General features: G+C 47.7%; 6 protein-coding genes across 6 annotated transcripts; all 6 read right to left on the reverse strand.

Annotated features, from left to right (window-relative positions):
- Positions 1-121: 121 nt before the first annotated feature.
- Positions 122-1,366, reverse strand: TEOVI_000302200 (uncharacterized protein; the record flags this gene model as incomplete). The annotated part of the gene is made up of 1 exon (XM_067226007.1): positions 122-1,366. One exon carries the CDS (start codon positions 1,364-1,366, stop codon positions 122-124), a length of 1,245 nt encoding a protein of 414 aa, XP_067082108.1.
- Positions 1,367-1,613: 247 nt separating this feature from the next.
- On the reverse strand, positions 1,614-2,063 carry TEOVI_000302300 (RNA polymerase B subunit RPB8, putative; the record flags this gene model as incomplete). Its single annotated transcript, XM_067226008.1, has 1 exon — positions 1,614-2,063. The coding sequence occupies one exon, from the start codon at positions 2,061-2,063 to the stop codon at positions 1,614-1,616; it is 450 nt and encodes a 149-aa protein (XP_067082109.1).
- Positions 2,064-2,283: 220 nt separating this feature from the next.
- On the reverse strand, positions 2,284-2,748 carry TEOVI_000302400 (calmodulin, putative; the record flags this gene model as incomplete). Its single annotated transcript, XM_067226009.1, has 1 exon — positions 2,284-2,748. One exon carries the CDS (start codon positions 2,746-2,748, stop codon positions 2,284-2,286), a length of 465 nt encoding a protein of 154 aa, XP_067082110.1.
- Positions 2,749-3,882: 1,134 nt separating this feature from the next.
- Positions 3,883-5,739, reverse strand: TEOVI_000302500 (kinetoplastid-specific dual specificity phosphatase, putative; the record flags this gene model as incomplete). The annotated part of the gene is made up of 1 exon (XM_067226010.1): positions 3,883-5,739. One exon carries the CDS (start codon positions 5,737-5,739, stop codon positions 3,883-3,885), a length of 1,857 nt encoding a protein of 618 aa, XP_067082111.1.
- Positions 5,740-6,008: 269 nt separating this feature from the next.
- TEOVI_000302600 (kinetoplast poly(A) polymerase 1) lies at positions 6,009-7,592 on the reverse strand (the record flags this gene model as incomplete). The annotated part of the gene is made up of 1 exon (XM_067226011.1): positions 6,009-7,592. One exon carries the CDS (start codon positions 7,590-7,592, stop codon positions 6,009-6,011), a length of 1,584 nt encoding a protein of 527 aa, XP_067082112.1.
- Positions 7,593-7,792: 200 nt separating this feature from the next.
- On the reverse strand, positions 7,793-8,749 carry TEOVI_000302700 (uncharacterized protein; the record flags this gene model as incomplete). Its single annotated transcript, XM_067226012.1, has 1 exon — positions 7,793-8,749. One exon carries the CDS (start codon positions 8,747-8,749, stop codon positions 7,793-7,795), a length of 957 nt encoding a protein of 318 aa, XP_067082113.1.
- Positions 8,750-10,916: the final 2,167 nt, after the last annotated feature.

Below are 10,916 nucleotides of genomic sequence, written 5' to 3' on the forward strand. Positions count from 1 at the left end.
TTTTTGCGTTCAACTTAACTGCAATCGCACAGTGTAAAGCACAAGCACTTCAAACGACCCCAGCCGACCGTAAGACAACTTCTGTTACAGAACTCAGCCGCAACAAAATGGGATAAATCCATCACGGGATAGTATCAGGATGTTCGCCCCTCGTTAGACGTATTAGCCTCTCCTTGGCACGCAGGACATCGGCTGAATATCCCATCTCCTTTGCTCTGGCCACCGTGTCCCACGCAACCTTGATTACCTCGTTGTTCCTGTCACCATGGGCACCCGAACCACGGACAGGACACGGTTTAGGCGCCCTGTCCTCCTCACTTCCTTGCCTTCGAACACAATAGAAGGCACCTTCAGCATCAAAAGTAGAGCGGTTCACATCCTCATGGACCCGGAGTGACCGCCGAAGTCGGCGGTAAACGTTTGGTTTGGGAAACAAAGAATCAGAACCGCCGACCGACTTTCGAACATTCAAAATTTCTGGAGACGGGACTTCTTCGCTATCCCCTTCCCCCGTGTCACCTCGCAGTTTCGGAGGAGTCGTAAATGTGCGATCGTCATCGTCGGGAAAATATTTTGCGGTCCAGTCCACGAGAGAAGGGTCAAGTGTTTCCTTATTTTCCAGGGCGCGCTGCCGCAGAAACGGGAACGCAGAGTACGAAGAGGTTCGTTCCTCTTTGTGTGTCAAGTCCATCATCGCCGGTGTGTTTTCCAGATTTGCCCACTCACCCTGGAGACGCCGTTTCTGGGCGGCATCTTCCTGTGACGCGACATTAACCCCGCAACGCTCCCCACATTCGCCGGTGTGCCTATCTTCTTCATGAAGCGTCGCCGCGCGCTCGGAGCACACTGTCTCTTGGCACCATCTGGATTTTTTGCTCCCTTTATCTGACTCCTTCAAAGCGGTCATGATGTGAGTTCGCAGATGTTTGGGTGAGGAAAATGCTGCAGCAGCAACAAACGAACGATACTCTGCATCCATCTGTTCACAGAGACGCATATACTTTCTGGCGTTGCGGGTTTCAAGCATGGCAGCCCCAGTGGTATCTTTAAGATAGTCTTGAAGCAAAGAGGACAACTTTTCCCGCATCGCCCTATCCTTAATATTTTGCCAATTCTCCTTTCGGCCATATAGTCGCTCGGCATCATCCATGTACGTCCGCCTCCGGTCCTGCAACCACGGGACGGTTGGAAGGGGTCGTAGCTTAGAAAACCGCATGTCTCGGTGGAAATTCCCCTTCTCTCGCACTGTCTGGGGATTAGAAGACCGGCGCTTGTATGGCCGCTTGGCATCTACTTTCCAGTGCCGCTGCGTGTGGACAAAGGCAGGCTGCCACCTAGGGATGGTTTTAACACATTGCCGTATCATCTAGAGCGAGGCGACATGAAAAAGAAAGATGAAGGAAAGACGTAGCCCGAAGTAGCGAGGCGCTCAAGTAAATGCATGTGAATCCGGCTGCCACCGATCAGTGGGAAGGGGGACCTACGTCTTCAGCAATACTTGCCGAAAAGAAAGAGAATAAATACCCACACGTTGCTTTCTTAGCAGTTAATTTCATTTACGACAACCAACCAACGGGAAATACGTCCAAGGGTTGACTCGGCTGTTTTCCGCACTAACTTCCGGGGCGTTTCATCAAGATATAGACGTCGCTATTATAATGAACGTCTTTAAGACTCTGGGGTTTTCCGACAATCTGCGTTAGCAGTCCGCCGCAACTGATATGAACCGTCACATCCAAGCTACTTTCGTTAACTTCCATGCTGTACACGCGGCCGTGCATGGCATAATCACAATCGTCTAGGCGCGTGGAGCGATGGTATACACTCTGGTCGTAGTGCTTAGAGCCTGCTTGTTCAGACAGCTCGATGGAATCTGTCAAAATTATGGTCAACCGGTCGCCGGAGTGAAGTGGAAATTCTCCCGTGTTAACGTCGGATGTAATAATAAGACCTCCTCCCTCACCTGTACACCGAACTCGTGACACTCGGGAGTAAACCGTACCCTCCTCGTTCACAGCTGCCACCGTGAAGGTGTCTTCCAATATTACTTTCGAGGAAGCCATCACACTTTGCAACACAAGGGGCACATGTTATACATAAGCGAAGATGAAAAAGAAAGTATGAGGGAATATAGGGGGTCAGCTTCGCCAACACCCATGGTGCCACGTTGATCATTTACAGTGGTTTGTGGAAGGCAGAGAGGGTTGTCCAAACACGCTGTATACGCCAACTCTACATTACAAAAGGAGAAGAACGACAGTAAATGCAAAGGTGACAAAAGTTTCAGCGAAAAATCTCTGGGGTCATCTTATACACAACATCAGAGAGAATGAAGTTTCCTTCCATATCCATCTCCGACCGCATCTCCTCAACAAAGGCGTTCATTTCATCCGTACTCAAGCGCTCACCCTGCGTTGTTAAAATGTAGCGAAGGTCATGCTGAGACATGTATCCCTTGCGTTCAGGGTCTATCCCCTTAAAAGCTTCTTTCAGATCACGCATCGTCCTCATATTTTCAAAAGCCATCTTCATCGCGCAGCAGAAGCCGTCAAACGACACTGACCCACGACCCTCGTAGTCTGCTTCAGCCTTCAAAGATTCAATGTCCGCTTCAAGTGGTGTACCACCACAGATTCTAACTAGAGATATGAGATCACTCAAAGGTATACGCCCAATCTTGTCATGATCGAAGGCATCAAAACGACGCTTCAAATACTCACGCGTCAAATCGTCAAATGCGCTGGACATCCTTCTACAAATAGCAAACTTGAGTCCTAGCCTAAAAGAAACATGGAGTAGCTATAACGAAAGCAGTGCGGGAGGCATCACTGTAACGAAAATCAGCAAATCCGAACTAGTAGAAAGTAATCATAGACCGCGCAAATCACGGATATGATCATTCGACCCAACTGCGCAGCCCGCTTCACCCCACTCCCCCCTCCCCACCTTGAATCGAACCCGACCAACATAGATGCGTACGGCGACACACCCTCTTCCATTTTCTTCACTGAAGAAATATAAACGCACATATTTCCATTTAAGCCAAAGCCATTTCAGAATCGGAGCACTAAGAATTTCGGATGATTCAAGTGTGTTGTTGAGTCCACGCGCACCCTTTCACTACACAAAGCTTCCAAATCTGATCGGTGCACATGTCGACCAGGCAAGTGTAACCCTTTTCCCCCACGAGCCCGGTGTCTGGAAAAGTTTTTAAAAAAATAAACAAATAAGCAGAAGCTATAACTTCCCTTCCCCCCCCCCCAATCAATCAAAATAATGATCGTTTCAAGATATAATGCCTTACATCGGCCTAGTCAAAATAAATCAACGACAGCTATCATGCTTGCACGGTCACGATTGCGAACCAGTGATGGCACAAAAGAAAACAAGTCGCACATTTAGAAAATAAATAATAAAACACCGCACAAGTGTTTGGACAAACTCACAACAGTAAATGTTTCCCTCACCCCCTCCCCTTGTGTCTCACCCAGACTGCCGAATGTATACCTTTTTTTTACCGGTTGCAATCCAGGGCCTTTGTGAGCGGTGCTATATCCCTCACAGCTCGTACCACCAAGTGGGGAGAAGAGCATCAGTAGAGCCTCCTGGACAGGAAAACATTTGTGCCCAACTATAACACATTTTTCAGCGTCGTATCATAAAGGAAAAAAAGAGCACCAGTGAGCTTCAGTAAATCAAAGTGGATCATACAAATAATATTTATAAGAACCCCTACAACACCGAGGTACGTCATGAGTCTGTGCAGTTGATTCATCACAGCGAATCTTAAACAACCCTTGGATGCTTCTTTTTTTTTTTAAATGAAGTACTGAAAAATGCACAACAATTGAGTTATGTGAAAATGAAGGGACCCTGTCTCTTTCATTCACCGGAACAGGAGATGTCACTAGACACTACCACAGCTCCATTATCTATCATTGAGCTCAACTCTTGCAGTATCCATGGCAGGAAATCCACAACTTTGCCGTACTGCTCCATATAAACCCTATTAACAAGTTGTATCGAAGTTGCGATCTCCACCCAAGGTGCCTTCTCGTCAGCGATGGATTTGATTGTACCAATCTCGGCAACATTGAGGTAGGACTCCATCAAATACCGGTCAATTGCGTCGAAGAAGAGGCGAATACCTACGGCTCCACCGACAACCTTACGCATCCACAGCAAGGCTATACCTTCATTTGGTTCTTCTGTATAAACAAACTTGTCTATCACAGCCAATAGTGTTGAACCGCCCAGCACCGCATTAAGCATTTCCAGCTCTACATCATCTTTCAGATGACCCACTTGGGAAACCATGCACGAGAATATATCTACAGCTATAGCACATCCGTCTGCGGTTGCATTGCAGGTCAACTCCGAGATTTTATACTCGGATGGGGGAGAAATTCTGCTTGAAGTCACCTGAAGCAAATATAGTCCCTCCTCATTCATAAGCTCCCCGCTATATCTGAGCTGGACAAATCCTACGGCATAAGGAGCCAAAAATGGTAAAAACGTAAAACTCAACCTCATTCCCTCAGGACACCCTCTAGCAATTTCATCCTCGGAGTCTGCCCAATAAGGCACGCCCCTCGGGTTGTTGATCATATGTGTGGTATGCACTGTCTCTAGCAAAGAAGAAAATGCCTTCGCGACATCAGAGAGGCACTTTCCGGCTCCAGAGCAGCCGATCGCTTTAACCATCTCAAAATAGAAACAATCATCAAAGGGGTCTCCAAATTCCTCAGTAATATCATTAATGAAATTCGGCATATGCTGGAAAATGCTTTTCACAATATCGGAGACGTTGCTGAAAAATGAAGGAACGTCCACGTATACTTCCTCAACAATGCATTGGTTAATATGGGCGGCAATCATCAGTACCGCGGAACCAACGCCGGGGGTGATACTTAACACGGATGATATAACGTACCCAAAATTCTTCCTATCTTCTATGAAGCGTCTCTCTCGAAGCAGCAACCGAAGCTGCCTCTCAATAAAATGGTTGAGCTCAGTTCCCCCACGTACCTCACTGGCTGCCAGAGTGGCTGAGAGCATGTCCGATATCCTGTAATAAGCACCCTCCTCCCATCTCATTAGTTGCTTCTGAAAACCTGGGTTAGGACTCACAATCGGCCGGCTTTTTCTCATGATAGAGACAGACTCATCCTTGGAATACCTTCCTCGCTTCATCATGTAAGCTGCCACCACAGCAGCTGAGCGACTAACTCCCATCAGGCAGTGCACTACGACTGTGTGCTGGCGGGCCAATTCAACCTCTGTATCCCTTCTGTGCATCATAACCAGCTCAATAAGCGCACACATTTCAGGGAAATGTCTACTTATGTCGTACGTTGGGCAGTCTTCAGCAGGAACAGACCGGATGAAAACCTTGCGTTGCAGAGGGTCTTCCGGCACGCTTGTCGAGGCATATTCTTCCAAAAGGGATGCAAACACGTTAAAAGAACATATTTTCTTGTAAACATATCGTTGGTCCTCCGCCAAATACTCATAAATCCGATAGGGCGCCACGTGTTCTCCACCGTTCAGCGTTAAAATAAGAGAAATACTTTCCTCTATTGACCTAGCCCGGTTACATACCCTTTCCTCAGAAGTAAGGTAGAGACCCGGTAATATTTCGCTTAACTCGGCATAAGGATTAGCGCTATCAGTTACCTCTAGCGAATCCTTTGGGAGTAACTTCCTTGGAACGGTCCAGTCGATCTTTTCAAGGGCCATATCTCATCCTAGATAAAAAATGTCGCGCACAACAATAAATGAGATATGAAAAGGGGAAAACAAATCAAAGTGCACCACTATAACCAAAATAATTTTAAAAGGGGAACACACATTTCTCCAAAGTGGCGAAGCGGGGGGAAGTCTTTTTTCTTTTTAATGAAAAGATGGCCCTCGGGCGAGCACCGCCGTCCACCGTTGTCCAAATAAAGCTAAAAACAGCTTTAAGGCGGCACTAGATACTTTGTCACCCAATGCCACGTCCATATGTACTACTGATGATTGTCGCATTTTATCCAGCCAAGAACATCCTTGGCTACATTCGATACGACACGCTGCTCTTCGGTGTGTCTGGCTGCTCGCGCGCCAAACCTCTCCATTGACTTTCGGCGCTCATGAAAGGCCACCTTTTTTAATAGGTGTCGCGCCTCCAGTTGGTCAGATGAATACGTTGTTGAAGCAATTCCTCTGGAAGCCAATGTTCGACTTCTCCTAACAGGTCGCGGTGGAGACTTTGTGATAATGTTGACTGTGAAATCGGGGTCACCTCGTTCCTGAAGCAGAGTCGCCAAAGCAGCTGAGTGAGCGCTCCTAACGTATTCTGTAGCTTCGCTGTCAAGATTCCTCCCAATGTTATCAAGCCCGTAGGGATCCTTTATCGCAAATTCAAAAAATGGTGGTCTACCCGTCTCCGTTCCGGGAGACTTCTCCCAACGCATCGTCTTCTTTAGAAGGTTGATATTTGTCGTACAAACAACATTTTTCCCATAGTCAAAAACAGCGCCATAGTACTCAAAAAAAGCAGCTGTCAGAAACCCCAGTTCTGCTAAATCACAGTCCTCACCATCGTGAAGCGGCCGATAATCCGGAAAGGGCGGAAGAAGTTGTGGTTCATCCGCGGATCGAAGCGTTGACACTTTTGGAATAACCCCCACTTTGATCAAGAAGTGAGCACACATGACGGTCAGGGCGTAACTCGCCAGAAGACCATCGATAGAATTTATAACTCCGCTCGATCTTCCCCATCTCTTAATCAAAAGTAGTAGATGCCTTGAAAAAACATACTTAGAGAGCGCATCGCTCAACAAATACGAATTCCGCAATCCGACAGAAGAAAAACAAAAATCGAAGGAAAGTCGGTAGAGCTCCGGTCCATTCCGAGGATCCACTGGAAGACGCAAAGGGATGTCAACACCTTCATGCCGTTTCACCTCCGTTAACGCAGCAACAAGTGCCGAACTCGAACTGAATTCAACCGTTGAGAACTGCTGATTGTTACTCCACTCTGTGTTCACCGCCCCAAAATTTTCTTCCATCCTCGATTTAAACGAAGTGCATTCATTGTTATTCATTTGTCGTGTAAACTGAAAAATACCGCACGTGGATAGGTGGTGAAGAGGTGTTCCTGGTAAGGACTTGCTAACCCTATCCACCTTTATCACTGGAACACGAGCCTTCGGCAGCGCGCTACTTTTCAAACCCAGACGTCTCATTTCCCTCGACAAACGTGAAACAATTTCACCTGCCTCAGCGACGCCGGGTTCAACATCTGCTACCCCGACGAAATCAGCATCGCCTCCAACTTCTAGTAAACCCATAACCACAATGCCTCCAAACGCAAAGACGCTCGCATCGTAGCCTGTCGACTGAACAAGCGTTTCTAATTGCTGCCTTGCCGTACTACATTCATCAAACGCAGATCTTCCAGTGTCCGAGGCCAATGCCATCCTTACAACAGACTTCCCCAACCCCTCCCACTGGCTGTCGCTTTTAGGTGGAAGGGATGACTTCCAGGGCAACGTGATGCATCTCTTCACTCCCGTATTCCCTGACCGAAAAGCTGAAAACTTTCTCATTTTATCCTATTTATACGCCCCGAAAAAAAAAAGAGGAAGAAACGTTTTCCCTCCACATAAAATGAGTATAACTGAGTTTTCACAAATATATCAAAAGGTAGCCACGCAGAACAAAACAATGTTTGTATGAAAAATAGGCATTTTTGACCTTTTGCATTGCATTAACAGTAGAGAGGAATTTAACATCTATCCAGCGGTCTTCAGTTTTCCGATATTTGTTCAATGTGCCGAACAAGCTGTCCATACCCTCCACCGTACATAGCAGTCAGTGGTTGAGAAAAAGTTAGTGGACAAAAAATACCTGAGGCAACTGTAGTGTAAAAGTTGCTAGCAGTCCCCTCTCGCGTTTCACTGGAAAAGATTTTTTCCAGAAAATCACGTCTTCTCGCTGCTAAAAACGAAGAGTTCACAACTGTTGTTACGTTTTCTGAGGTGACATCATGCAAACCGATAGTTTCCATCAAAGAAAACTGTATGAAGTCTGTGTTAACCTTTGCCTCAATGGATGAATGCGCTGCCATTACTCTTTTAGCAGGTTCAACAGAAATGGGGTGCTCCATTTGCTCCTTCAAATCTGAGGTCTGATGTGAGGCTGGCAAAACACCAAAGTGCCCACCAGCCTTAATATAATCCACAAAGGGTGCCGCACCATCCTCAAGGAAAGATATCAGCTGCGAGACGTAAAACCGCCTTTTAGATGATGTGGCCCCTCTCTCCCCTATTGATAGGTTCTCCACTTTGCAGTTCTCCAAAATGAATCTCCTAAGCCTCCGGCAGAAGCCACTCCGCCACCGCATTCGGATCAAGTAACCTCCTACCACAGCTTTAAACTTTTCAAAAAAAATACCCACATCTTCTTCCGTTAGAATTTCTTCGACATCATTTCCCGAGGAACCAAAACCACTGTGGAGATCGCAGCCATCGCATTTAGGCAAACTGCTCCGATGTTGTGCCCCATTGCACCCGGTCGCCGTTACTGAGACTTCGTTGCTGAAATCAACATCTTCTGAGAAGTCAGCATCGCGACACAAGGTTAACGACTCGCTTCGAATGACGCGATCCATGTCCCTCTCCCTCACCTCTGTAACGCCATCAGCCGAAGATTTTGCATCACAGGCGTGAAATCCAATCTGTTTATAAAACAATCCAGCAAGCATACCCTGAATACGAAGTTATAGCACCGTACCGTGTGCAAACCACTCGCTTAAATATTAATAACTTGGTTGTCTCAAAGGTTAGGAAATACAAGGCAACCAAAAAAGGGATGGTTATGCAAAGGGGATGGCAAGTTAGTTTGCAACGCGCCAACTTTGACATAGAGGTGAGAACAGATGAATATCACCGCAGGAACATGTGGACGCACGCCCATCCTTGCCTATGTTGCAGAAATGCCCAGTAACCCGGAAGCTCGAGGGGGCAAAAAACTATCGATTGCACCGCCGAATATATAATCCGTATCGCATCTATACCACTTCCGCAAGACAAAGGGCCACCTTCACCACAAACCTTTTAAAAAAATATACACCGTCGTCCAACCAACACAAGACAAAAGCGCCACACACCTCCCAAGCTCCGGCGTTGGTACTCAATTGCGCAAGTTCGTCGCGAAAACGGAACTGAAAGACCTGCGCTAAACTACAAACACGAACGGGTAATGGAAAAGAACCACTGATCGACGTTTCGTGGCGGCTCCGCCTCCTCACCACCCCTCTCTGTTTTTCCTCCTCCATTCAATAGAGGCACTCCACCTCAACAAAATATACGAAAAAGAAAAAGGTGCAATCAGAGAGTTTGGTTGAAACGTGCTGCTCACGTATCACCCTCCGAAGCGAAAGCATGTCCAGTAGAACTAACATGGACAGGCATTCACACATACTCCACTAAAAATAGAAATCAGAGGGGGCAGTTGCCCACGCACGACGGCCACCACCCACCACAGCAGCGGTAAACAGGGAGACTCTACGAAGGGCAAATACAGTGCCACATCACCGCCCCCATGGGTGTTCCCCCCGCCCCTGACGAGACGGAAACATCATTTCTGTGACGCCGCCAACCGGCTCGCATAGAAAGGAACAGAGGAACAAGGCCCCCCTTCGAGCATTGGCACAGCGGTGACACCTGACATCAGACAACCAGAGCAACCAGGTGCGGCAACAGTCGAGCACCACAGGAAGGTGCCTACTTTAAGCACTGCCTAATGCCAGCGAAAGTGCACACTTTTATGCTCTGTTGACGGGGTTATCTTGTCCCTCAGCGGGGATACCAAGCAGAACCCAGTTCCCGCTCCCATCATCGGAGCTTAACGAAACGGAGGGACACCTCTCAGGCGGAAACGTGTGATCCTCCCGGCAATGCTCTGCGAGGGCGCGCTGGACCTTTCCGTCACGCAGGAGGTGATCGCAAAGATTATGGGAACCGCGCCATTCACCTCCTATGGTTGCAAACACACGGGGCTTGCCCATTTTAGAGAGAAAAGCACCAGGGCGTCAACACACGTTCGTTTTGGAGTGGTGTAGCTACGAGTCTGAGAACAAACACAGATTTGGGAAGCGTCACTGTTGCAATGGTGCCTGAAAGTAGTGAACAGCATGCTGTGACATATTTCCCTTTCCCCGACAACTCTAACGTGAGCACGGGAAGGTCGGAGTTACTGGGAGAAATAAAGGTCCACGGCTATTTTGAGCGGATTCGAATTGTCGCCCTGCTGCCGGAACTCGCGCACCCCAAAGGAAGAGAGTGAGAGAAGCTGATATTAAATTTGGCAACTGGAGAAGAGTTTAATGGTCACCGGCAGTGAAGACCTAATGTGACACACAACACTGGGAGACAGGCTGTTTCACACAAACGTTACCTATTTCTGGCGTTGTGAGGTGATCGTTCAGAATGTGGTGCGGAACCGTAACAGCTACCACAGTTGGATCACCTCCAATGTAGCAGTGGGGCGCGATATGAAAAGGATAATGTACTTCAAAACTCCACAACCTTTTACTTCCTCAGAAAAGGGGGCTGGTTGGCCCAAATTACTGAAAGGAACGCGCAATTAAGCCCCGTAAATAGGGGAAAGGTGGAGTGGACGGCACTTGAAGACTCCAACGAGGGCATTACATCTGTTGTTCGCCCGTTGACATCAAATACAATCCCTAATAGGGGCGACATGCTGCCACAACAATGGGTGCCGGAACAGAGAGTCCGTGAAAGTAAGGCAAATCAACGCAGGAGCCTAGCGAAAAGACTAGCCTTCATTAGGTTGGGAAAAAATGTTTTGAACCCTGGCGATGCCGGCCACATCAACGTGGTGTCAGGGTCCAGTACCCCGTATCATCG

The sequence above is a fragment of the Trypanosoma equiperdum genome, assembly GCF_001457755.1.
Source record: "Trypanosoma equiperdum strain OVI genome assembly, contig: ctg_641, whole genome shotgun sequence".
In the NCBI taxonomy this organism is placed as follows: Eukaryota; Euglenozoa; class Kinetoplastea; order Trypanosomatida; family Trypanosomatidae; genus Trypanosoma; species Trypanosoma equiperdum.